The sequence below is a fragment of the Callorhinus ursinus genome, unplaced genomic scaffold (assembly GCF_003265705.2).
Source record: "Callorhinus ursinus isolate GAN/ISIS: 27379988/994484 unplaced genomic scaffold, GSC_fseal_2.0 scaffold18, whole genome shotgun sequence".
In the NCBI taxonomy this organism is placed as follows: Eukaryota; Metazoa; Chordata; class Mammalia; order Carnivora; family Otariidae; genus Callorhinus; species Callorhinus ursinus.
The window spans coordinates 15,095,828-15,123,263 of record NW_027397080.1 but is presented as its reverse complement, the minus strand read 5'-3'; the positions used below and the strand labels follow the sequence as shown (position 1 = coordinate 15,123,263).

Sequence of the window (27,436 nt, the reverse complement as noted above, 5' to 3'; positions counted from 1 at the left end):
GATGTTGAGCCAGAGTTGGGAACTCACTGATCAAACCACCCAGTCAGGCCTGGATGAAGTACTGCAAAGAAGCGTGCTCTGCTGAAAAAAGCCCAAGCCCCGCGAGGTTAGTCCTGGCTACCCTCCACTCCTAGATGTGTGGCCTTGGGCAGTACAGACATTGGTGCAGACCTCTGCTCTTCACCTGTTCACGCTTACTCGAAGGAGCAGTGAGATGAGGTGGCTATACACATAAGGAATGGTATGGCTGGGGTAGAGGACAGTGGGCAACTGCCCTCTCGCTGCAGGAGGGCCCTGGCCAGGCCCTGCTGTCTGACACCCACACCCACCCCAGCAGTTAAACGGGAGAGGCTCGAATAGTTTTTTTTAAAATGAACAAGCTAGGACTTCCCATGCTCGACTTAACCTGTGTTCCCCTCCCCACTCCCTGGCTCTTTTAGGAGTTTGCTGATCAAGGATGATGGCAGGTGAGTGGGGGGTGCTTTGTGAACTACAGAATCGAAGAAGCTGCGGTGTGAGGCAGGTGATTCTGTCTGGGAGGCTTGTGGGTAGTTTGGTCTTAAGCTCCCTTCAGCTGACACCTGGTCCAGAAAGTAGTTCCTGGGGGGATCAAGCCCCCCCCACCCCCGTACTACACTTGTTCTAACCAGAATGGCTAACGTTCACTAGGTGTTTTCTGGGTGCCGGGCACAGATCTGAGTATTTCCACGTGCATTGGCTTGGTGAAGCCTCCCCATAACCCCCGGAGAGCACTTCTATCACTCTGGCTTTACAATGAGAAAACTGAAGGCCACCACTCACCTGTGTAACGATTTCTGCATCACCTCAGTGTCCTCGGACTAACCTTCTGACTAATCTGTACGAGGAGACTGGGGCCTGAAGGATTTTTCCTGTATTGTTTAACTTCCCACGGGCCCACAGCTAGTAAGTAGCACAGCTGGGACTTGGCACCTCCAGGGCCTCCTCCTACAGTGAGTGCTGTGGGGATGGCAGGCTGCCCTGGGGCCCCCTGGACTCGGGCGGAGGGGGTGTGCTCAGGACTCCCAGTAACTTGGGGTTAAGCCTGGCTCTCCCACTTCCAAGACCTTGGGGTGAGGTAATTACCCTTTCGGGCCTTGTGTAAATAGGGATGGGAACAGTATCCCAGGCCCGGGTGGTCGTGGGGGATGAGTCAGGCACTCTGCGCAGTCTGGTACACGAGTAAATGCCCAGTGATGGCTATCACAGCTCTCTGACCACATGACCCATCTTCCCATCTAGCCTGTGAATTCTAGAGAGTTCCCTCAGTGTTTCAGCCATCTCTCTACCCTGTAGCTAGCGAGTGCTAGCAAGTATGTGTCAACTAATGTTGTTGAGGGGATTCCTGCTTTAGTTGGAAAGTATCCTTTCAGGCACCCCTCAGCTCAAGAAGTTCATGTTAACAGAGAAAACAAGGGGAGGACATGTGCTGTTAATATTGTCAACAATGCTTATCCCCCTTGGTTGTGGGATGATAGGTAACTTTTGTGTTTAATTTTTCCTTTGTACTTTTTTTTTTAAGATTTTATTTTTTAAGTAATCTCCACACCCCACGTGGGGCTTGAACTTACAACCCTCAGGTCAAGAGTTGCATGCTCCACCAACTGAGCCTGTCAGGCGCCCCATCCTTTGTACCTTTACGTGCTTTCAAATTGTTTTGTAAGAGCATAATTTTACCTCTAAACTTAGAATCTATTTTTTAAAAACTAGTAAGAAATTTAAAAGCTAACAAGCTAGGACTTTAAGGGACTTCCTAAGATGCCCCCTCGGTTATGAATCCTTCACTACTCCCCTCTCACAGAAAGCTTTCCTTCCGGGGTCCCTTGGAGAAGCAAAGTGGACGGTTCTCGGGGTCATCCACAGAGGAGGAGCCTGGGAAAGGAGGTGCCAGGCTAATCAGGGCAGGACTGTGGTCCCAGCTTCCTGCTCAGGGTTATGCTGACTTGGCCTTGGCTTGCACTGGCCACTGGGACGTGGTCACGTGACAGTCCTCCCAGCTAAAGGCCTGGAGAGCTCTGACCAACTGGGCCTGCAGGGCTGAGGGACTTACGCTAAGTGTCGCAGCAGCTCTGTGGCGCTTTTCCCGCCAACACAGTTGAGAGCAAGCCGCGGCGGGGGCATGTCCTGGAAAATAAGGAAACTGCAGTGAGGGAGCTGCCGCTGTACAGGGGGGGTGGGGGCTGCGGGGGGCAGGGCGGGTGGAAGCTTGCTACAAACAGTGCCCCCCTGGCCCAAGCGCTGTGTCAGAGGGAGGGGGTGAAGAAAATGGGATGTTCGTGCCTTCAAACTCGGCCCAAGGAGGACCTTTGCTTTATCAACTTAATCCTGTTATCTGTTTTGGTATTTTGTTCAAAACTTGTCTCTGGGAAAGAACAGATGGTGGGTGTCTATGTTCCTTTTTGAAGGACTTCGGGTCCCCCGGGTGCACCTCTCTCTGCACTTACAACTCAGTTCACGTAGGAGGTATTGATCTCCTGCTTCAGAAACGTTCTTAAGAGGCATGTGCTCTCAAGAGAGTGTGTGTGTTTGGTCACTCCAGGGTTCAGAGGAAGGAGGCTGAGATGTTGTCTGGTCACCTACTGGGTGTGCTGGGGGTGGAGGTTCTGGAAGGTGAAGAGGCTGTGAGTTCAGAGAGCCCTGACTCCACCACTTGTAACTGTCTACCCTTGGTGAAATCCTTGATGTCTTTTGAGTCTTGGTTTTCTCACCTGGAAAAGAGATAGCACCTACTTTGTGGAACTTTTGTGGGGATTAATCAGATACAATATAAGGAGGGTACTTCAGAAATACGTTCTCTTCTCTCCCTGTGCCTCGGGTTCCCTAGGTCCTCTCCTGGCTCGGAGATTCACATTGGCTGTGAGGGCTGAGGCGACGCGCTACAAATATTCAAACCTACACATCATCCAGGGTTTTGTGAACTTTGTCTGTCTCTCTTGCCTCCCTCACAGCACCTGGGCCCTTAATGCATGCTGTCCCCTGGCTGAGGGAATGGGCTTTATCCTTCCACAGAGACAAAAAGAGGATTTGGAGAGGAGCTGGGCCAGTCCCAGTCTTTCTAGCAGGTCAGCTTTCTCCAGGGAGATGAGCATGGAATGAAGACACAATGCCCCTCATCCTAGGTACCTTAAAGAAGTTTTTCATCTCATGCTTTCTTAGCTCCTCTTCTGTGAGAACATGCTCAGCCCCTAGACTCTTCAGTCTGTCAGTCAGCTTCTGGAGGTCAGGTCTGGAAACCAAACACAATCCATGGCCCTTGGTCACACCTACTGGCTTTCTCTACCATAGGCTCGTAAGACCCTTCTGCCACAGCTGTGAGAACACGAGTTTCCCTTTGTGGGAAGCTGGGATTGAGTGTAAGCCAGGCCTTATGTAGGGGCTGGCTACCTGGTTTCATCACACTCCCAACACCTCCAGGCCTCGGTTCCCTCAGTGGTATTATGGGGTGATTTCTACAGCCCTTGCCAGTTCCAAGGTGCGAGAAACCATCTGGCCCAGGGAGACATTTCACGTCCTGACTTTGTCTACCAAAACAACAAGCTTCATTTCCTTTCCCCCACGCTTTTCAAGGGGCTCTTCAGGGTGTTGTGCAAACACACTCCAGCCCACGAGGGGCTCTGGGCCTCTGTGGCCAAGGCAAACGGTAATTTTTGTTAACACAACTGAAGGGACAGGGAAGGGAAGTGAATGTCAATTCTCCTCCAAAGACTGGACTTCCATGACAGACGTAGCCACATTCACTGACAGTGAGGCTTAAGGCACCTGGATGGTAGGGTGGAAAGAGCACGAGCCCAGGAGCTAAGTCTGTTACTGACTTACTGTGTCTTCCTTTCTCTGAAACTTGTTTCCTCACTGTAAAACAGAGATGCCAAACCTGCCCCATCTCCTTCACATCCCTAGTTAGAGCCATTCAAAGTGCCACACAGACGCTAGGGGAGAAAGGGCCCTGGGTTCGACAGTTCACAGTAGGGATAACCCAGCTTTAGGCATTCCCAAATATGAACTGGGGCTTTGAGATCATGGGTTATCACAAGAGTCTCAAAAACTCTCAAAAAGTCTTCAGCAAGGGCGGGCCCACCGCCTTCCTGCTCTCCCTTTACATTTGAGATGTCGCTCATCCTACAGCCAGAGGCCGCCTGGGCCTCCTCCTTTCGGGCAGCTTGACAACGGTCCAGTGGTGTGCGTCAGCCGCGGAGGAGGACTGCTTATGCACGGGCGCCCTCTGGTGGAGCCAGGGGCGCCTGCAGGAATCTAGGGGGGATGGTGAGGGGGAGGGCCAGGTCGCGAGCACTGGGATCAGGTCTCCCCACACACCTGTCTCGGACCACATTGACGGTCCTCAGGCCCAGGGCCGCGGCGATCTGGATGACTGCTTGCCCCACTCCACTGTTGGACGCATTCTGGATGACACAGTCTCCTGTGAAGCCAGGAAGAAATCCAAGTTAAGCCCCAGAGACCTGTAACAGGTCAAGCACTCCCTGCCTGGGATCCTATTACAGGGCAAGAGAGGGGAGTCCTCCGGCTCAAAATGACCCAGGACCTGGCTGCTGAGCTTTCTCAGACCTGTTACTTACTCTTCTCCCAATGCCCCCCAAAATTCCACAACACCCATGGTGCCTCCCGGGACTTGGCAACTCAGAGTCCACACTGTACATAATTTAGACCCCACTGTGTAAATGATTTTATATCGTTCATTATCCTCCTGATTTTTATGTCCTCAAATCTCTGCTTAGGTTATTTCCATGGTTTGCAATGTTTCCCTCTTTCTCTCTTCCTTCGTTTTGAAATCCCACATACCCTTTGAAGCACAGCTCAGGCATGGCTTCCTTCCCAACTTCCGTGTGTGTGTGTTTCCCCAGTGCTCTGCAGGTGGTGTGCCTGATCTTACACCCGGTTGTGGATAGGTCCATTTCTAGCAAAAGCCTGAAGCCTGGAGCTTCCTGAGGGCACGGCCATGCTTTATTTCCCCTTTGTGCTGCTTAGTACAGGCACACTGCCTTGAAATGGGTTTACAGCTGTGCTGGAGAAACTCGCAGCCCCAGAAACCAGGTCCTACAGGTAGTCTGTGGTGAAAGCCCAGGCCTGGCTTTGGAAGCTGCCAATGGGGGAGGCAGCGTGGCCTGCTGGGGAAAACATGGGCTCTGAAATGAGATGGACCTGGTGTGAGTCCCAGCTCTCTCACTGACTGTAACGGACCGTAACATGGGACAGGTCATGACCTCAGTTTTCTCTCCATGAGACAGGAGTCCTGGGAGTACCAATCAGGATGCTCCTCATTAGTCAGATGCCATTGTGTCCAGGAAGGTGCTCTGTTATCCAGAAATGTGATCTGAAATGCAGGGATCTGGAGCTACAGACAGGGGAGTTCCTGGAAGAAGAATGCCCATTCTCTGTAGCCAGGAGTCAGCACATAGATTGTCACCCATTAGTGGTTATGAAATCAACCTAGTGGGTTGCAAGAAGCAGAAGCATTTTTTTAAATTAAAATTCCAGCAAATAGAATTAAAAAGAACATAGTGCACCACATGTAGGTAGGGTAAATACTGCTCCATGAAACTTTGGTTTCCATTACATACATACTCACATGTGTATGTACTGGATTACAATGTAAACCATAATTCTCACTATGACTCAGTATGACAATTTAGAATAACACTGATCTAGCCCAGGCCACACCTTCCCGGAGGCAGGCAAGTGGAGATGCACCATGGGCACCTGAGGTGGGGTGGTGTCAGAATGCCCTGATGTCCAGCTGCGGCCCAAAGCAGAGGTGGCCTGAGGGGGTGAGATGCAGGTGACTACAACGCCTCCTGCACCAGGACTTGGGCAAAGGTCCCCGGTCACCTGCTGGCTTTTTCCACCAAAGGCTCCCAGGACCGCTCTGGCACAGCTGTGAGGAACTACATTTCTCTTTACGGGAAGCTGGGACTGGTTTTTAGCCTCGAGCAGTAGTGGCTACCTAAGCTGATCGTGCTCCAACATCTCTGCTTCTGTTTCAACACCCGCATGGCAGAGCTAGACTAGGCGGTTTCTCTTGCCCCTGGACATGCACAGTGTGCAGGGTGACCCTCCAACAATGGGGATGAGCCCAGCCTCCTGTCAATGGAAGGTTAATTGTGAGGGGGGTTCCATGAGGGTCTTCAGAGGCCCCCTGCCAGCAAGACTGAGCCCTGCTCGCCCACAGTGGTAACCAGCCTTCCCTGGCTTTTCCCCCTTCCATCTCGCTCTCCCCATCCCCTCCCTCCTGCTTCCTGGGATCACCTCCCCTGCGAACGGTCCACCCTCAGTCCTTGTCTCAGGCTCTGCTTTCAGGGAACCCCGAATAGAACACCTGGCTTTGTCATTTCCTTGCTGAGTGATTTCACGTAAGCAGTTTCCTTCTCTGGATCTCAGTTTCCTCATTTCTGAACAGGAAGAATACTAAAGTAGTGCGGGGTTACTGTGCTGTGTGCCAGGCACTGTGCTGAGTGTCGCGCTGCAGTGTCTCCATTAGTCCGCACAACTCCTTACTCTCCACCTTATGGGTGATGCATCTGATGATCTGAGAGATCAGTTCACAGTGAGAGGTGAAGCTGGGGTTCAGACCCAGGTTTCCTGCCTGAGGCCTCAGCTCTCCACCAATGATACCAACCTCACTGCACTGCTCTGAAGGTTTAATGCATGTACAGGCACTTATGTGAACTGGAAAGTGTCATATGAATGCTGAGTGGAATTACTAAGTTCAGCATTTTACTGAAAACACAGGCACTCTGTCTATCTTGTCTGGCTTTGTATCCCAGAGCTTAGCACAGCTCCATGTTTTTGCTGAACGACAGAATTCCATCCCAAGCTCTAGGGAATGCGATCCTTCAGCGGTTATCCAGAGTGTTCTCCTCATGAGGTCTCAGCATGTTTTCTAGGAGCCAAGCTAACAAAGCAAAAGCAACCACCACTCACTCACCCAGGTTCAGGGCCTGTCTTCCTCTCAGCCCCTTACTGGTAAGTTCCCATGGTCTCAGGGTCAGGACTTGGGTCCCATCCCAGTCAGGAGATCCCAGCCTGCTCCCAGCACCTGTGGGCTCCTACCTGGCTGCAGCTGCTCGAAGTCCATCAACATCCTGTAGGCCGTGCAGGGATTGACACTCAGGGTGGCAGCACTCTGAAGAGGGAGGTCACGCGGAATGCTGATCAGTGCTTCCTCACTGAACACAGCCTCTGTCTGCCAGGTTCCTGAGTCAGGGGATGAGTCCAGGCTAGTGAGACAGGATCCCTCTCCGCACCTGGCCCCACGTCACCCTCCTCAGTAAACGGGCGCCTAAGATGTCAGCCTTCAAGAACCACTTAGAGAGAAAAGAAGATCTTGAAGTCCTTTTGAATCTCTGTGAATCTTCATGATAGTTATGTAAGGTAGATTTTGTTATTCCCACATTAGTTACCATTAGACGTAGCTCATGTTGCCCAGCAGGTGGCTAAGGATCTGAAACTACTGGGCTCTGAGTAACATCATGACATGGGCAAGGGAAGCTGCGAAAGCCCCCATTTTCCTGCTCAGTCCTCCTTTTCCTCATCGAGGGCAGGTTGACTTGGGTAGTATTATGGAAAAAAGCATGAAAGTAGAAGTCAAAGGCCTAGGTTTGGGACCTGGTTTCGCTGGTCTGCTAGTTGAGCAGATTCCTATGTCACTGAGTTTTGGTTACCCTAATATGTAAATGACGCTGGTAAGAAGAGCCTGACTGGCCTCCTCTAAGAGCTGCTGCACAAATCAAATGAAAGAAGGGAAATGACAAACTCCTGTAAACTGGAGAGAAATGATCATTAATCTCCAGCCCACATTCCAGTTGCAGACAAAAGAATTGTAAAACATCAGTGCTGAGAAGGCCCTTAGAGCATCGAGTTTAACCTCCTCATTCAACAGGGCGGGAAACCAAGAAAGTGACTTGCCCTAAGTCTCCTGGCCAATCTGGGCTGCCCCTTCAATCTGCAGATACTTACCGTGCACCTACTGTGAGCCAGATGCCTGAACAGCACCGATGCATTCCTGCCTTTCATGGAGTTTTATTCCAGTGGAGAACACATAAAAACCAGACAAGCAGATACAGTAACTACAAATTATAGAGGCAGAAAATAACACTGGGGAGAATTATTCGAGATAGGGGTCAGGGACAGCTTTTCTGAGGACGTGTGGGCCAAGATTTAAAGGATACAGATACCAGCCACTCAAAGAGTACATCCAGAACATTCTGGCGAGAGGAAAAAGCATACGCAGAGGCTCTGAGGCAGGACAGACAGAAGAAAGACCTGGGAGGATAGAGACTGCAGGGCAGAGGGTGATGGGAAGACAGGCTTGGGCCATGGCTGAAGTGGCCTGGGCTAGAGGAATGTCACCCAGACTTTCACAGTCCTGACCTGGAGTAACCATGAGTTATGGTGTCACTCAGTACATTCGCATATATAAATACATACACATACATGTAACAGAAACCAAAGTTTCATGGAACAATATTTACCCTACTATGTGTGATGTGTGATTCTATTCCGATTTTAGTAAAAAAAAAAAAAAAAAAAAAAAAAAAAATTCCTGTTTGCAACCCCCTAGATCGATTTTGCTAGTGGGTTACAACCTGCCATCTGACAGGTGCTCATCCATGCAGGCGGGATCCTGTATAAAGCAGAGGTGAGGAGGACACAGATTCAAGCCTTGGCTCCACCACGTACTCACTAGGTCAATAGAGAAACTATCTGGAGCCTTGCTGGCTCAGGGTCTGGTGGCTGTGGGTCTCAGGGGTTTTGGCCTATGCCTCCAAAGCTCCGGAGTGTGCTGGGGATTCGAACTGTACCCTGGCACCACATGGTCAGGTATGGAGAGGAGGGGACAGCCTAGGCAACTAGTAATTGTGCTGTAGGAGGGGAGAGACAGTGTGGGCTTCAGGGACCAGGTAGTAGAGACAGGAGGTAGAAACACACTTTGTTAAGGGCTGTATCAGTTCCAGAGTAGATCTGTGGCTGAGAAGACAAGACACTGGAAAACTGAAGGGTTCCTTTGGAATCTAGGAGGTACCTGGGCATTCTCTGGGCTCCACCCAGCCTGGTTTTCAAATCTTCATTGCCATCTTCATAATCATGGCCCCCATTCACCTTAGCCAACATGTACCGTCTCTACTCAGCGCCAGACACTTACTACAGGGCCTTCTATGCGTGAAATCAGGGGTGTTTTCTAATTCCCCTTGATGACACCACAATGGAAATCCAGCCTTTGACATGAATTTCTGGGGCTTGGCAGTCCCTAACCCTCTTCTCAAGAGAACCTGGGTGGGATGGGGGTAGCGCCCAAGGTCAGCCCCAAGAGCTTTCAGGGTTTTAAAGTAGAAACTCTTAGACCCTGGAGTGGGGGACCTGTTTTAAAATCCCGGCTCTGCCATTCATGATTTGTGTGGCTTAGAATTATCACTGCACCTTTTCTGACACTCATGTCATAGTGTGAAGATTAAACGCAATGACATTTGTACAAATGATCACTGTGCCTAGTACACAGTAGATGTGGACTGTCCCTTGGTTTTCTTTACTGATCCTAAGTCCCATGTCCTAGTTCTCAGGACTCCTGTTGCTCACTCCTGTGCAACTGGCCCTTAACCATCTCTACCACCCAATGCAGGGGTCGGCAAACTATGCCATGGGCCAAACCTGGTTTACCACCTGTTTTTGTTAAACCAAGTTTTATTGGAACATAGTCATGCTCACTTCTTATGTATTATCCATGGCTGTTTAGGATGGCAGAGCTGAGTAGAGGCAGTGTGGCCTGCAAACCCGAAAATATTTACAATTGGCCCCTTTAAAAAAAAAGTTTGCTGACCCTGATCTCGTGCGTACGGAAATTTAATTTGTCAAAATTCCTGTGTGTCTTCCCTCAGCTGAGCTGCACGAGTGAGTTGGGATATGCCAGGCAGTGACTGTTAGCCGCACTGTAGAGATCAGGACACTGAGGCTCAAAGTAGCTGTGGTTTCAACAAGGTCACCCACGGGGGTGGAATGAGATTCCCAGGCCGATGCTCTTGCTCCCACCCCGTGCTGCCTCGGGAGGGTTTTGAGCATGTCCGATGAGAAAGTCAGTCTGTACATTCTCTGGCCTGGTCTCCCTAGGGACTGGCTGCCTGTGGGGAAATGCTGGCTATGGGCACAGCTCAGCACCATGAAGGATGGTCAAGGTCTGGCCAGTTGAGGACTGCTCTGTTTACTGACTGTCACTCTTACTAACCTGCAGCCTTCACCAGAAGAAAGACCATGTCTGTTCGCTGCCGTGTGCCAGAGCTCTGCACACGGCAGGGGCTCACAAAATGCTTGCTGACTAAATGGAGTCGATGACAGTCCCAGCCATTATAAAATCCTCATGCTCTTTGACTGGCATGCACCTGGTGGGAAAGACTGACCTTTTGTCCAGGGAGAAATCCCATTCTGACTGACACCCACCTCCTCCACCTGTGTGATTACCCGTAACCCTGGCAGACGCCCCTCATTCTTCTCTCCAAATCCAGTGACCGACTTCTGTTCCTTTAGCTCCTAACTCTAACCTGTCTTCTCAGACCCTATGGCACTGCCTTGTTCAGACCCTTCTCATGTGAAGCCTTAACTGTTTAGCCACCTCCTTACTGGCTTCCTGCCTCCAACCTCTGCCTTTCCAGAGCATTCTCTGCACTGCCCACGTCTGGTCCACTCATGCTTCTGAACTCTTCCTCGGGCTCTCTCTGACCCTAGATGTGTGCCCTCCATGACTGGGCCCCCGCCTACCTCTACAGCCTCATCTGGTGTCTCCCTCGGGCCAGTCAGGACCCAGCCACACCCCTGCAGTTCTGACAGTGCCATGCCTTCTCCCACACGCGCACCTTTGCACACGCTGCACCCCCTGCCTGGAAGCCCTTCCTCACCTAGCCCACAGGGTGGCTGAGTTCAGGCACCAATTCTTTGGGAAGCCTCTTCTCATGCTTCCGAAGACAGGGGACTCTTGCCTTTGTGTCCACCCTCTCTTTACAGTGCTTACCAGATTGTATTGTGCTAAGTGTTGTTTTTCTGTTCCTGGGTTCCCCATCCCCAGCCAAGAACACTTTGAGGGCAGACACTGTGTCAGACAGGGGCTGGCGCAAAGCACCAGTCCCTCTTGATACAGTGAATCCTGCAGCTGTCTGCTCAGATGGCTGGGCTCCTTCACTGCCAGGGGGGCTGCAGGAGAGGGTGGAGCCATTCTTGGCAACTTTTCTTTTCTTTTGGAGGGGCAGGGGCAGAGGGAGAGGGAGAGGGAGAGAGAGAATCCCAAGCAGGCTCCATTCCCAGCGCAAAGCCCAACACAGGGCTTGATCTCACCACCCCAAGATTGTGACCTGAGCCGAAATCAAGAGTTGGATGCTTAACCGACTGAGCCACCCAGGCGTCCTTCTTGGCAGCTTTTCTGATCTCAGAGAAGAAAAGAGCTTCTAGTAGACTTCTGTTACTGTTTTTTCCTGCCTGGTACCTTTCTTTTACTGTTCCTTCCTAACCTCTGAGGCTGTCAACCACAAAGCCCCATCCTCTGAACCACAGGGGTGGGCAAGAGACTCAGCTGGGGCAACTGGAGTGGCCCAACCCCACACCCCTGGTGGTTTTAGGTCATAAGCATCTTTGCCACAAGCATTTTTGTCATATAATTCATTAGCCATAGGCAATTTTGCCATAAAAAGTTAAAAAAAGTTTGGTTTGACAGTTTGTTGGTTTCATCTACTGGTTGACAGTTTGGTTTCATTTCTCCATTGACACATCCCTTCCGTTTTATACTGTATAAACCTTAGCCCTCATAATGGTCAATACATTAGCACAGAGTTTTGAGCCCACATTTCCCAGAGAACTTAGGAACATCTATCAACAGAAATGTGACAATATGCCAAAACCAGATAATAGTGCAAAAGGCTTTCACAACATAATACAAAGCCCAGTTACAAACGTGCATCCTAGTATCTGGAAACTGATACCTCTTTTAATCAAGGAAGACTTTTTAAAAAAAAAAAAAAAGCATGATACCGATTCAGGAGATGAATCAACAAGCAAAAACATCGTATGATACTAGGAATAAAAGACTTTGAAGACAAGCGCTTAGGTACCTTTTGTGGATCATGAAATAAAATCAGTATTTGTGCAGTATTGCTATGGATCTACACTATACATTTTGAATATCTTCCAACATTTTGTATTTTGCAATAAAGTCCTTTTTTTGTTACTCATTTTTCATGTTTCATGATGTCCTTTTTAATGAATGTCGTGCTTTTATTTTTCATGATTTTATCTTTTAAAGCAAAGTTGCCTTATGGCCAATTAGTTATGCCACGAAAATGCTTGCAGTGAAGATGCTTGTGGTGACAGTGCTGGAAATGACGGGGCTCATGGATCAGCAAAGACCCAGGCAGGGCCGGTCAGAGTCCTGCTAGCAGATGGATATGCCTGTGCTGGGCAGACTGTGTTCATTTGTTTGTTCTTAGGATGACGCAAACCTCAGGATGCTGGTGGCCATCTATGAAAAGTCAGTTTGAATCTCACCTCCACCACTTACTGGCTGGGTGACCTTGGGCAAGTTGCTTAATATTTTACATTTGTCTCGTATCTACCTCCTGTTGTGGGAATAACTGAGTTAATATATACAAAGTGCTTAGAACAGTGCCAGGTGCAAAGGGAGTAGACAATAAATATTTGTTGATGTTATTACAGCACTATGTGGGAAGATTCCATCTGAGAACTAGTGAGAACAAGAGAATGAGCTCTGATATCACTGGGTTCCTGGATCCAGCAGTGCCTGAAGCCTTGCATCTCTTGTACTTCCAAGTTCCAATTAACCCCAACCAATTAACTTCTTCTTCTTCTTTTTTTATACACCAAGTTTGAATCAACTCTCTGTGATACCCCAGAGAATCCTAATACTGTAGTATAGCGGGAAAAACAGTGGCGACAAGATTTTTGGTGGGCTTTCAGTTTGCTGTTTGAATTTGAGCTTCAGTCCCTGAGACGTCCAAAAGGGTAGATACTGTCTCTTCCCTGCTTCCCTCTGTGGCTGCTGTCAGGATCCTTTGTATAATGTTTGTGCCTCAAAAACTGAAGTGCTAAGGCACAAAACTCATCAATGACTCCTTACTAGATATCAAAGAGAACCCTAACTCCTTAGCTTGGCTTTTGCAGGGCTCCCCCATGTGGCCCCACTACCTTTGTAATCTTGTTCATCATTTAAGCAATCCTCTCCCATGTGCAAATCCTCTGCTGAGGCTACACAGGATTTCTCACCATTTCCCACAGTCACCTGTGTCTTTGCTCATTTCATTTCCTCCAAATGTAACGATTTCTGGCTCATCTCCATCTAACATAATCCATCCATCAAAGGTCCATTCCAAAGAAGCCTCCTCCACAAAGCCCTCATCCTTCCTTAAGACTGTCTCTTTCTCTCTCACATTTGCATTCACACAGAGAGGAGCCAGAAGTGCCCTCTGCTTCCCGTGAACTTCTAACACACCCTTTATTGAGGTTACTAGTTTGGAGATTTCTTCAATTAGATTTTAACCTTCTGGAGGGCAGGGGCTGTCTTATTTGGGTTTCCCACTGTATCTTATAGCAGGGGTTTAGGGATGTAGGGATTCACAGCTCTGATCAACATAGGCCCAAAGAGATGAGAGAGCAGGTCCACTACCTCCAGAGTGGAAGAAACACAATTTCCGCTCTCCTGTTCCGCTCCCACTGCTACTGGTGGTGGGTATATGAACTCACTAATAAACCCTGCATTGCTTAGTCACACTGAGCCAATGAGCAAACATTTCCAGTGCAAGTGAAATACAATCTGGAACAAAGACAGGCTGCAGACACCTGGAGAAACTCACCCAAACCGGCACTGGCTGGAATCACCCAGTCTCCTGGCTTCACCCCAGTCACACTGCTGCCCACTGCCACCACCTGTCCAACGCCTTCGTTCCCTCCAACAGCAGGCAGCTTGGGAAGGAGGCCATAATTTCCTAAGGGAGAAGAGCACAGAGGGTCACCCTGTGAAGTCTGGGCAGTGAAAGAGCATGAACTTTGGAGTCAGATCTAAGTGCGATCTGTGCTCTGCCTCTGACCTGCTGTGTAACTAACCAGACTCTCTGAGCCTTAGCTTCTTCATCTGTAAAGGGGATAATATTTTTTAGTGTTCATGGTTATTATGGGGATTAGATATTGTATGAAATGAGCCCACCATATCGCAGGCACTCACAGTGGTTGGTTTACTCCCCACTGCAATCTTTCTAACTCTTGAAAAGCCTCACATTCCAGAGAAGGGAGGCCAGAGAGGACTGGTAGTCTGCAGATGGGCTCATCTGGAGAGCAGCTGCTGCTAATCACAGGAATTTCACACCCACACCTGAGGAAGGATGAAAACAAGGTGGCGGCTAAGCAAAAAAGCCAATTAACATAAGCCCCAGAAACCAAGGTTACCTTGGATCATATTTATGTCAGATGGATTGATAGGGGCCGCCAGCATCTTCACATGGACGTCTGATCCACCCACAGCAGCTAGCTCCAGGTTCTTCAGTCTAAGCACAAAGCCAGAGAGAGATGTTAATGTCACCCAGGCTAAACAGGGCATCTTTTGCTCAAATCATCTCCCCAAAGTAGGTCAGGCAGCAACATTTTTGAGCTGCCATTGTGTGCCCAGGGATTAGGGTTGTTAGAAGAGAGAAAGGTGCTATAGGGAATTAGCACAGGCTATGGGTTAACTCATTAACTGCATGTGGAAAACCTCTAGTACCCTCGAAATCCCCTTGCCCATTCTAAGACAGAAGCTAGTAAACCTTCTGCTGGCCTGGATTCGCCTTGTGTTTTCCAAAACTTGCTTATCACAATCACCTGGTGTGCTTACTAATGCAGATTCTCAGGCCCCAGCTCAGACCTACTGAACCAGAATCTCAAGATAAGGGGCAGCCCAAGCAGTTCTTATAGACCACCATAACTGGGACACCCTGGGCTAGCTTATTTGTTCTCCACTTTTTAATTTTATTTACATATCTGTTAGTTGCAGAGCGGGTGAGGGAAATGGAAAGATGTGCTACATAGTTCAGAAAGAACTCCGTGTGTGACTATGATTCACCCCCTGGGGGGATGTCCCTTCTGGGTTAGAATCCTGGTCTGTCAGAAGGGATGCTGGATGGACCACTGAGTCTCAGGTATGAAGCCCCACCACATGATGGCTGTGTCGCCATGGGCAAGTTTCTTCCCAACTCTAGGCCTGTTTCTCCCTTTGTAAAAAGGCGGGCGGTGGTGGTTGTTTGGACTTGCTCACTGCCAAGAGCTTCTCCCATTTCAGGTGGGATTTCTATGTGGTAAGGCTCTGGTCACAATGGGCCCTACACAGTGGGACTAACGCCTTTATGCACTAGAACTTTGGTTAATGGGTTAAACCTGCTAAAGGGCTTTTGAGGGAGCCCCAGTGATAAGGGGTGTGTGTGTGTGTGTGTGTGTGTGTGTGTGTGTAATAAAAGGAGAGCTTCCAAAAGTGTGTGTGTGTGTAATAAAAGGAGAGCTTCCAAAAAGTGTGTGTGTGTGTGTAATAAAAGGAGAGCTTCCAAAAAGTGTGTGTGTGTGTGTGTGTGTGTGTGTGTGTGTGTGTAATAAAAGGAGAGCTTCCAAAAAATACTGACTGGTATCCTAGACCAGCGGTCCCTGTGACCTTTTAATTACCAGAGACTCCTTTCTTTCTCCACACCAAGACTCCATGTTTGCAGCGTTTCCCTCTGCCCAAATGTACTTGTTAAGTAATAACCCTCTTCAGTTTTAGTTATCAAAGGCACATATAAGTGCCACACAGAGGTTCTTAGCATTAGGCCAGTGTCATTAGGCATTAGTGTCAGTGAACTAAACTGATGTAATTCTATCCACTTCTGGCAGAAATCTGACCTTTTAATTATACCTGAGGCTCCATTTGGGGTAAAAATGTGATTTTCAAGAAACATCTTGTACTCATAGTGGTAACAATGGTGGCAGGTATTTATGAGGTATTTGTCATACATCAGGTCCTGTGCTAAGGGCTTTAAATATATGCTCTGATCTAAGCTGTAACTCTCTTGTGAGGAAAGTACTGATAATCCCATTCTGTCAAGTAGGAAATGGAGGCTCCTCGAGATGATGAAACTTGCACAGGGTAAGAGAACTGGTCAGTGGCAGGGCTTCCCTGCTTTCAAAGTCGGCACTCTGATTTACCGTGCTCTGCATGAGCATCCTGAAGTTAGTCTGGGAATCCCCCTGATGGCCTCCAAGGACCCCTGGGGATCTCAGGGCCCCAGTCTGGGAGTCCCTGTACTGGATCATGACCAAAGTGAGGGAGGCCATGCCTCATCGCGACTGAGAAACAGCTGCAAAAAACTGAAAAAGAAACACTGTACAGAAAATAGTTAACTCGGAAGGAGTTATGACCAAGCCAGAAAGAATAAAGGGCCCTTCTTGTTTAGGGAACTATTAAGGAATGTATGTATTTATACACAGCTGGAGGAAGGGAGTCCTTGTAATAACAATAATCATAATAACTACTGTTTGAGTGCTTACCACTGAGGCACTCTGAAGTGCTTTCCATGCCAGCTTTCTGCCATTATTCTGATTTTATGGCTGAGGAACAAAGGCACAAAAGAGGTAAATAACTTGTTGAAGGCCATGAGAAGTACTCAGTGGCTGATCTGATTTTAACCTGGTGGTCTGACGCCAGAGAAGCCAGCTGGTAAGGGGCTAAGTGGACCAAGCAGAGAGTGGCAAGCTGAGCACCAGCCTGGAGTGGTGTGCAGGTGTGATCCTTGCTGGACCTTCCTGGGGAGCTGGAGAGGGGTTCACAGCTCCCCAATCTCCCCAGCAGGTGGGGCAGAGAGCCATCAGCCTGACCGTGATGTCTCTCTCTGAACGCGTGTGTAAGTCTGCAAGAAAAATCCTGCCCAGAGCAAATGAACTGTAGACTAGCTGCCCCTTCATATTATCTGTACTGCTTTTCTCTGACATTGTGACAAATAATCATACAAGCCGACACAGTCCACGTGCTCAAGCTACTTAAAGACATGCTCTTCCCTCAGCCCAGAGTTTCTTTTCCACAGCTTCTCCACGAAGCAAGAAATTCAATTCACCCTTTAAAATATCTTCTGACCCTCTTGGTCCTAAGAAAACCACTTGCTCCATCTGCAGTGCTCTCGTTACTCAGAAGGGGTGACTATACCATTTAAGACCAACTTACGTTGAGTTTTTCACGGTTTAGTTCATGAAGTCTTTTCATACATTTCTTTCAATTGATCACAACAGGTCTAAGTTCACATTCCTTTTCTAAAACTGCGGGTGAGATGTACGTCAGAATGTCAGAGTTCAGACCGCGTATTATCTACAACCCCCTGTCGGGGTTGGGGCAGCACTCTGTGATCAGACACATTGTTTCTGCAGCAAAATGTATGAATATTCACACTAAGTGGGATGAATAATGACCAAATAAAAACTTCACTGTAGATCAGGTTTTCCCTCCAAACGAGCTGTGAAACAAAAATCAAAACAGAACTGTCAGTTTGTAGAACTTTCTGGATTTTGGAGTTGCAGATTCCAATTTGGATTTGGATCCAGGTCTTTCACACTCAGTTCAGGGCTCTTTCTACCTAACCTCCAGTTTTATAGTCAGAATGTGCATGTGTATTGTCTCCTCACTTGGCTATGAGCTCCCGGAAGGCAGAGAACCCTTAGTCTGAACTCAGTGTTTAGCACAGTGCCTGGGACCAAAGCAGTGCTCAAGAATGTGCTCAATTTCCTAATGAAATTACCCAACTCTCCTCCCTACAGAGAAAATGTGGCATAAAAGTGCCAGCCATTTTTAGGCAATCAGGGGAGAGGCTTGAGCCATAGGGATTTAGCTACTAAGGCTTATACTCGGCTCTTCCTGGTTCTGGGCTGTTTAGGAAAAGAACGCTAAAGGACTACAAATAAAAATGGAGATTGTCTTTAAGAGAGTTTGGTCTAAGCAAAACCCATGGCTCTTTTCCTCACAGGAGAGTGCAGATCAGGTTTGCAGTAAATCACACTTTAAAGATCCAGATGACCACGGTCAAGATGGGAATATTGGTGGATCTCAGTTCACAGATGAAGGGAGAAGCATAGGTTTGAATCCTGCCTTGGTCATTTATCAATTAGATAAACCTCAAAATACTCATCTGTGAAATGGGGAGAACACTAGAGTCCAGCTCACAGGATTAAATTAGTTAATGTAAATAAAGCATTTGCTAGAGTACCTGATACACAGTAGCTGCTGAAGAGATGGTAGCTGTTATCAGTGGCAAAATAGCCAAGGAATCCTTTGGAACAATTAGCTGTTGATTCCTTTGAAAAGAATCACTGAATCACTGAAAGGAAGACAGTACCTTTTTGTAAAACTCAAGTAAATTTAACTCAATGAATATTTACTGACAGTCCTACTCGGTGTCAGGTACTCTCTCAAACCAAGGGGTTTAAAGAGAAAACAAATTCGCCTGGGGGCTTGACGTGGTCACTGCAAGACGTGCAGCTCGAGGGACAAAATGCAGGATTGGCAATTGGGCTTTGGAAGAATGGTACCTTAGTTGGGGCTTGAAGGATAGCAGTTTACTGGGTGGACTGAGGGAGGAAGACAGGCTTTCTTGCTAGAGAGAATGGCAAAGAATCTGACTTGGTAACTGGCCGGGCAGTAGGTGCAGTCTGGACAGGAGCCACGGGAATGGAGGGGTTTTTATAACCTGCAATCTCTTAAACAAGAAATGCCATTGATGTCACTTGGGGGGGAGGCTTAGTCTTTGATGGCTCCCAGGCTTCTGGTGTGGGCAACTGGATGCTGACAGAGGGAGGAAGGAACAGTGGTTTGGGGTGGGGAGGAAGGTGTTATATTTGGAGCTTGAAGCAGGCACCTTGCAGTATGGTATGGGGCAGAGGGCACTCCAGGCTAGACAGAGCTGTGAGCCAGCTGTGTGCAGCTGGAGAACGGGCTGGCAGATCACCTTATTTTGGGTGATCAGGCTGAACAATTAAACGACAACTAATGTTGACAGTTTACTAAGCTCCAGGCATTGTTCTTAACATTTTATATACATGATGCTGTTTAGTGCTCAAAACACCTACCAGGAGGGTGTTATCACCCCAATTACAGATAGGAAATTGAAGCTCAGAAGTAACTTGCCTAAGGTAAGACTGTTAGTTAAGTGGCAAAACTTGATCTTAAGCTTGACTCTGAAGCTCAGACTGTTGAACACTGAGCTGGCCTCCTTTACACTGTTTGTGCTCTTCCCATCCTGAGAGATGGTATTAGGTATTTCCCTGGGGTAAAATACGTTTGAGATATGCTGCTTACTTAATCGCCCTTCCGAAGATTCAGACTGTGCATCGGAGTCACAAAGGCTGGGAGAGGTCATCGGGGAAAAAGCCCATGTGCCTCTGTGTAATCCAGAGCTTCCAGAGTTAACTCAGCTGGGAACACTATTTTCAAGGCACACCGAATACATGCCTGCCCCCAGACAGCAGTTCGAGAAGTGCCGCACCGGGCTACGACCTGCTCCCAGTTCTCTTCTTTGTCCTCTGGGTAGCCTAGCTGCTCTGTGCTGGCTGAAATTCAAAGCAGTGGGAGGGAAGGAGAGCAGGGCAGGGATGAGGGTCTAGGAGATGGAAAGCTGAAGCTGCAAACACAGGTGGGTGAGGGCAGGGGCAGCCCTGACACATGCTGCTTGCCCGGCGGGAGGTGTGTTGGTCCAGCTGCATCTCACCAGGGAGACCAGCCCCAGCCTGCCCCGTGGAATGCCATTAACACCACAGACACTGCTGTTCCTGCACATAGTTCTAACGGCGTCGTCAAGGATACCATTCTGCCGAGACAGGAAGGAAAACGGGGGCCAAGTCTGAATTCCAGGAGTTGGACCTCTGGTGTAATGATAGCAATTTCTTCCTTTCTTTTTTTTTTTTTAAAAACTCACCAAAGGAACCGGTGGCTGTGTTCTGGAGTGCAAATGAGGCACCCAAACACAGTCTGGCTAGATCTCAAGTCACTTCCCCGGGACTGTTCACGGCCTTCCCCTGTGAGTGTAATGGCGCCATGCAACTCGGAGGGATGCCACTGTCTTCACTCAACAGATCCCAGACTGGATAAGGTCACAATGGCTCCTTTGAGGCCAAGGCTGTACACCTGTGATGCCATATGAACTACAAGGGAGACAAAAGCGGGCAGAAGAAAGAGCCTTTTGAGATGGGGGAAAAAGAGGCCAGTACTCTGGGGACTGGCTCAATTCTATTTGCTATGTAAGGCAGGCACTGGCCAGCTCTGCGAAGATCTCTTTCCCGCCTTCTGCATTTAATTAGCCACCATTTGTACTTATCTTGCATCTTCTACTCAATCACCTCAAATTGATCAATATCATTTGAGCTGGAAGAATAAGCAGGGAGAGACTGTCATGGGCCACAGAGACTTTCTCACCCTGCTCATTACAGAGAGCCAAGAATGTGTGTCCACCATAGGGCAGTGGGTGAAGGTAACCTACATCCTACGTGGCTCCCTCCAGTCTGTCTGCAATCCCCATGGTCACGAACAAGCTGCGTCCTGTGGTTTGTTGAAATGCTTGCTGTGCTGGGTACATTGTCCGGAGATCTGATTAATAAATTAATAAGCAGGGCACACTGGGAATTGTGGAAGAATGAAGTTCTTTGGCTTGCAGCTTTGTAACAGCTCACCCCCCCAGCAGGGGGCTTCTAAAGGAGTCCTGGGCTCCCAGGGAAAGCTCTTTCCCCGAGCCAAGCTCATACACTCCATGTCTCTCGGTGTGCTAGGCATACCCACTTGCCTCCCTGTGCCTCTTCTGGCTTCCCGGCCTCAAAGTAATCTTGCCCTCTCACCGTTCAGAACTGCTGGCATGTCAGTACAGTCATTTTGAACAGAAAGGAATTAGAGACTTGGAGGAACTTCTGGAAGTTTCTACACAGGGTTGGCAAAGAAACCCTCTCTCTACCTTCTCAATCCCCTACTTTCTCTCAATTAAGATTACCAGTAAGCTTGTAAGCCCTGTAATATTCTGCAGCTGCTGACAGCAGGAAACTTGCCTGAAGGGAGCTGCAGAGTCTGCTCCTTCGTTTGCTGAGACCTAACCTTGTTGATCCAAAGAACAAGACTGGGCCACAGCAGGGAGATTGAGTCCCTGTCTGCAGCTGCTTTTGTCTCTTTGACAGGTACAAAGATGACCATGCATCCTCTGCCTGGCGGGCTGCTAATTACGATACCAACCAGGAGCAAAGGGGGCCCTTGGTGAAATTTTGTATCCAGGACCCCTGATTTCTAGTCGCAGCACTGCTTCCTGGAGTTTGCTAGAACCACCACCGGCAGGCATACAGTCCAATGTCTACTCAGTTTCACAGCTCTCAGAGCTGGACAACTGCTGGATCAAAGGGCATTCAGTCTCATATCCATTCCCGTGGCTGCAGGATTATGTGGAGAAGGATGTCAAGGCCTCACCTTGTCTTGGCAGGAAAAAGTGTCTCTTGGGGAGAATGGGTTAAAGAGATGTACAGATTTTGAGTTACATAGAATACGGAGCTTGATGGTTTGTCATTGCCACAGAAGATGGGGTGGGGGGAGAGACAGCATGTGTGCCCCTCTTTACCACTGCTGACCCTGGTCAACCCCTTCATTTTCTCAAAGAATAACTGAAAAGACTGGAGACTGGAGTGACTTCCTCACTCTAACAATGAGTGGCAGAGTGGGGACCAGAACCCAGGCCAGTGCCCTTGCGGGTGGGTCCCCAAAGACACATCCTGAGCTACAGAGTAACCTGAGCCACAGAGTAACCTCATGGCATCTTTGCTTCTCTTGTCACCCCCTCCAGAGTGGGGAAGTCCTGGAGCCACACCAGAGAACTGCAGCAGCTGCTAGGAGGGCCAGACAAGCATAATAACTTGGGGTTGCACTGGTGGGGGGCGGGCAGCTCTCCTCCCACACTCCATACATAGGGGAAACTCCTGTCTGGTGTACGATACTTCAGAGTATCACCCTCAGGGTTTTGGCCCTCAAGTCATAGTGTGAAGTCCAGAGGGAAGGTAATGTACAGGTGTTACAGGATGTGGAGTCCAGCTTGAGTCTGAATTCTGTGATCTCAAGCTAGTCCCCTCGGAGCCTGATGCAGCTGATACCTCCTTCAAGGATCACGTACTGAGTGCATGGTAGGCCCTCAATAAATACTCGCTAATCAGACACACCAGGTTTTCTCTTCCCTCTGGGCTTTTACATGTGCAGGGGCCTCTGCTTGGAACATTTCTACACTTTTCCTCATATACGGCCCACCTGATCTTCTAGGGGACTCAATCTAGACCTCGTGGCTTCAGAGAAGGCATTCTGACTATTCTGAGGGGTTTAGATACCCCTGTTCTGGGTGTCCACAGCAGTCTAAACATATCCTGACATGGCACTTGTCTCACTGGGCTATGGTCACCCATCTCCTGGACTCAGGTGTGAGTACCTTAAGGGCAAAGACCTCAGATTATTCACCTTTGCATCCCCAGCCTTGCCTTGCACATAGTAGGCCCTCCAAGAATAACTCCTGGCTAACTTACTAAATCAATGAGTTCTGTCCCCTCCTCCTTCAACTAATGACCATAATGAAGGGCTCCAAGAGACAAATGAACAAAATCCAAATTCTCAACTGAGTGCCAAACCAAAATCCTGTTTTTTTTCCCCAAGCATCACAATTCTGGTTTAAAAACCAAGTCACCTGCATAGAGTTTTGGTTGTAAACACTGACATCAACTGTAAAAAGAAGTCCCCTGAGAGTAAACAGTGTCCTACAGTGAGGACTCACACCCCATACAGCCTGGGTCCTCACTACCTGCTCCCCTAAATCCCATCTGGCTAAGACAGAATGGGTTTGTCCAAGGGTTTCACAGCTTCATTTCATTTTGTGCTGGCAGCTGGCAGCAGGCAGGCAAGAAAGCCGTGATGACCAGGATGCTATTTTATCAAAGCTTCAGGATCTTGAAAAGGGGATCAGAAAGATAATAACATTCCTACCATCTTCCCCAGGGTGGGGCTGCCCTTCCTATGGAGGATAAAGATTTGGGCTCACCTGAATGGCTTATAAAGTTCCCCCTTTTTTTTATTAAAAGATTTTATTTATTTATTTGACACAGAGAGAGCCAGCTAGAGAGGGAACACAAGCAGGGGGAGCGGAACAGGGAGAAGCAGGCTTCCCGCCAAGCAGGGAGCCCGATGCGGGGCTAGATCCCAGGACCCTGGGATCATGACCTGAGCCGAAGGCAGACGCTTAATGACTGAGCCACCCAGGCGCCCCAGTAGTTCAAACCTTTAAATGAAAAAGGCCCAAGTGCTTATTTGGCAAGTTCATTTTGGGGGAAAGAGAAAAAAGCTCTAGGGGATGGGGGAACAAGGCTTAATAGACCAGCTGGAATGTTTGGGGGCCAACAGGAATGAAGAGAAGGACATTCAGAGATCCCTGGAAGTCTCATTCTGAGGAGTTCTGCAACCCCTCAGACCCGAGCAGACCGTTCCTCATTTCCTCCCTGCTTTTCACAGTGCAAGCACCACAAACTCTGCCAGTTTGGGGAACACTCTGCTCAGGCTCTGAGTGGTTCCATGGCCCTGCCTGGTGTAACCTGACCCACACACCCAGTCACTGGCATATTTAAAGGACACCTGATTCTTTCTGTGACAGCGTGGTTACCCTAAACCTCCAAAGACATGACTACAAAGAAGAGAATCCCAGCCTCTGGCTTCAGTCCATACACGAATAAGTCAAGTTGCCTGAATCTGGGTCAGAAGGGAAAGCCACTCTTCTGGGGCAGAGGGAGAATTACCTCCTGCCTAACAGTCTGTATCCACAAGGGCAGTGGTTCTCAACCCTGGTCAGGGCATCAGAATCACTTGGGGAGTTTTAAAAAAACACAGATGTTCAGGGCCATCCTAGACCTACTAAATACCTCAGGGGAGGCATCTGGGAATATGGAGTAAAAGTGCCATAGGTGACCGCAGTGTGAAGCCAAGGTTGAGGAATACTGCATGAAAGTATCATGTTTTGAACTTCTGGGAAATTACTAGGGTTCCACACAAGGAGACGAGAGCCCTCTTTTTTCCCTAAGTGGCATCTGCTACCAGACCAGTCTGTTCCAGATTCCCTGGCTCTCCAAGAGGAGGGAATGAATCAGGAGGCAACTTCACTCAGCTGCCTAACCTTCCCAGGCCTTTCCAAAGGGTCCCATCCTCATCACCACAGAACTCAATAAAAACAAAACACTTCTTATAGAAATTAGATTCATAATTAACATTTTTGGATTACTTGTTTTGTGTCAGTTCCTTTACCAACCAAGTAGAAGCCTGTGAGACAGGCACCACATCATTCCTGTTTGGGGTGCGTTCCTGGAAAATGGTGTTCGTCAGAGATTTACCAACTCATTACAGTACAGTCCTCAAGGATAGGTCTTCCTGACACAGTGATCATTACCTATGATTAACATACAAGTTGAGGGTTACTGACTGATGTGTCTTCTCAGTATTTTCTCATGGTGGATGTGGCTAGGGTGAGTGCATGACCCTGAATTTAACTGAGGCTTATCTCCTCCAGCTGTCAAAACATCTGGCTTGAATTTTTTTTTAAAGGAAAAATATGGAATGCCTCATGAATTTGCGTGTCATCCCTTGCGTGAGCAGGGACCATGCTAATCTCTGTATCATTCTACTTTTAGCATATGTGTTGCTGAAGAGAGCACTCTGGCCTATATTTCGGCCATAAAAATAATTCCACGTTTGCCTATCCTTTGGAAAACAACCAAACCATTTGCTGGGGATCAGAGAGTTGTAAACAAGGGATTGGAGGAGAGTATGCAGGCACTTTTCAGTGGAGAGCATTAGATTGATCACAGCTATTTAGCACTATTAACTATACCTATACTGTGTCCACATTTATAATCATGTAACTGAGGCTCAGAGAACTTCAGTAACCTGCCAAACACACAGAGCTAGGATGGAGTAAGGACTGGACTCCAGGTCTGATTCCCAGACCAGTGCTTCTGCCTTAGCTCCATTACAGTGACCCCACTAGCCCTTCTGAATGGTTATAGTCACTTATGTGCAGATTTATAACGGCTGACAATTCACATACTGTTTTTATCAACCACATGCAAAAATCATGGATTAAGATCCAACAGAATTTTAGGAGAACATATTCATAAAAGTAATGAGGGCTCAGAGGGACTGAGTGACTTGTCTAAGATCAAACAGCTACTAAGAGGTAGAGTCTGTATTTGACCTTAGGTCTGTAAGGCTCCAAAACAGGAACTCTTTTTAACTGGCTAAAGGCACATACATAGTGTGATAAAGAGGAAATCACATGAGATAGGAGTAGAAGCTATGGGTTCCTGTCCCTGTTCTAATCCTTATTAGCAATATCACTTTGGACAAGTCCTGTCTTGTCTTCTGCAAACTGAAAACAATGGTCTCCCACCTACTTTCTGGGAAGTGAAGATTCAAGTGGACATAAAAGCATTCAGAAAATACTCCCCCCCCCACCAAAAATAGTAATAGAGCCTAGGAACTCAGGCAAATCAGTAAGACCTGGGTTTAAATTTCGACTCTGCCACTAACTGGCTGTGTGACCTTGGACAAGTGATTTTATCCCTCTTACACCTCAGTTTTCTCACTGACGAAATGGGGCTAAATCAAGTACCTTCCCCAAAAGTGACGATTAAATGAGAGCATCCATTTGGACACCTCCATTATGTGCCTGACACATAATACCCGGTCAGTAAAAGTCATTGAGGGATAAATGGATAAAGAAAATGTGGTATACACATGTATAATGGCATGTATATATATAAGGTAGTGGAATAATGTCCATAATGTTATATACTAGAGAAATAAAATAATGGAATATTATTCAGCCATAATAAAGAATGAAATCTTGCCACTTGAGACAACAGGGATGGACGCTGAGAACATTATGATACATTAAATAAGTCAGAGAAAGACCAATACTGAATGATCTCACTTCCATGTGTAATCTAAACAACAACAACAACAAAAACCAACTCACTGACACAGAGAACATACTGGTGCTCAGGTGTGTGTGTGCATGCGTGCTTGTCACATAGGCATCAAATGGGTGAAGGGAGTCAAAAGGTATTTCCTGTCATAAAACAAGCAAATCATGGGGCCTTAACGTACAGTTTGGCAATTACAGTTAGTAATACTGTACTGTATGTTTGAGAGTTGCTAAGAGAGTAGATCTCGAAAGTTCTCATCAAGAGAAAAAAAATTCTGTATCTATGTATGGTGACAGATACTAACTGGACTTAATATGGCAATCATTTCGCAATATATACATATATCGAGTCATCATGTTGTACACCTAAATCTAATATAGTATTGCATGTCAACTGTACCTCAAAAAAAAAAAGTTAGCCACTATTACCGTCATAATTGTACCTCTCCGGCCTTCAACTACCTGGAAGGACAGACTTTCTGAGCTACTCAAAGCGCCCTGGGCTCAGTTTGGGTCCGGTTATTCCCTGCCTTCTTCCTCTACCCGCTCCCTCCTTTGTCAGACCCCCTTCTTCAAAAGCGCGTCTTAACCCCCTCCAGGAACCCCTGGCCCCTGGCCCCGTTTCGGCGCCGTCTCTTACTCGACGACCTTGGCTGGGTCCCCGTGGTGCCCATAGACCAGCGCCCGGACCCGGGAGGGCTCGGTAGATGCGGAGTAGGGGGCCGCGGCAGACCAGCCGCGGTCCCAAGCGAGGAACAGCTCGCGGCACAGGCGCAACCCGGCTCGCGCCCCCAGCAGCGCGCCGCAGCCCCACATGCTTCCCCCAGACAGCTCAGAGCCCGGCAGCGCGCCTACGTCATCGGCCCGCGTCCGCGCGTCTGCGCCGCGCCTCCCGCCCCGCCCCGCCCCGTCGCGTGACCACGCCCCTTGCTCTTTTTTAAAAGGCCGTCCCCTTCCGTCGCAGCCCGCGCGGTGGCGCTTCGGGAGACTGCGCGGGGAGGGGCGTGAGATGAGGGGCTGGAAGTACGCGAGGGAGTCGCGGAGACTCCGAGTAGGAGCGGCTGAGACCGGCCTGGATCTCTGTCTACAGTCTGCGATTTGGTGTTTGATTTGGGGGAAGTCATTTACCTTTCCCTGACCTTAGTTTTTTCTTCTCCCCACCGTTTATTGAGCGCTCACTGTGCCAGACCTTTTAAGACATCACCTCATTTATTTCCTGCTCTCCTGTAACAGCACAGGGAGGTAAAGTTTACTTCCCTACCACTGAATAGAGTAGATTTAAGTTGATATGGAGGCAAGAGTACTGGGCTTGGATTTAGGTTCAACTCCCAGTCCTGCTGCGACCTAGCTTGGCCACCTTGGGCTGGTGTCTGAAGCTCCCAGGCTCTTTTCTCATGGGTACAGTGGGG

At 48.4% G+C, this 27,436-nt stretch overlaps 1 protein-coding gene and 1 non-coding gene across 5 annotated transcripts in view; both read right to left on the bottom strand.

The window, feature by feature from the left end:
• MECR (mitochondrial trans-2-enoyl-CoA reductase) overlaps nt 1-26,880 on the bottom strand; it is a 29,091-nt gene extending 2,211 nt beyond the window's left edge. The window contains exons 1-8 of one of the 4 annotated variants that reach the window (XM_025856931.2): nt 19,971-20,106; nt 16,564-16,623; nt 14,461-14,558; nt 13,872-14,003; nt 7,081-7,224; nt 4,330-4,432; nt 3,142-3,244; nt 2,069-2,142 (exon numbers count right to left, since the gene is read on the bottom strand). In XM_025856931.2, the coding sequence (XP_025712716.1) occupies nt 2,069-2,142; nt 3,142-3,244; nt 4,330-4,432; nt 7,081-7,224; nt 13,872-14,003; nt 14,461-14,506 (602 nt within the window). In that variant the 5' untranslated portion in view covers nt 14,507-14,558; nt 16,564-16,623; nt 19,971-20,106. Of the gene's footprint in view, nt 1-2,068; nt 2,143-3,141; nt 3,245-4,329; nt 4,433-7,080; nt 7,225-13,871; nt 14,004-14,460; nt 14,559-16,563; nt 16,624-19,970; nt 20,114-26,667 lie in introns of those variants that run through there. The other 3 variants (XM_025856926.2, XM_073903062.1, XM_025856927.2) reach the window with 3 other exon arrangements.
• Nucleotides 24,648-24,756, bottom strand: LOC112812423 (U6 spliceosomal RNA). The gene has a single exon (XR_003205280.1). It is a non-coding gene; the product is annotated as a U6 spliceosomal RNA (small nuclear RNA).
• Nucleotides 26,881-27,436: the final 556 nt, after the last annotated feature.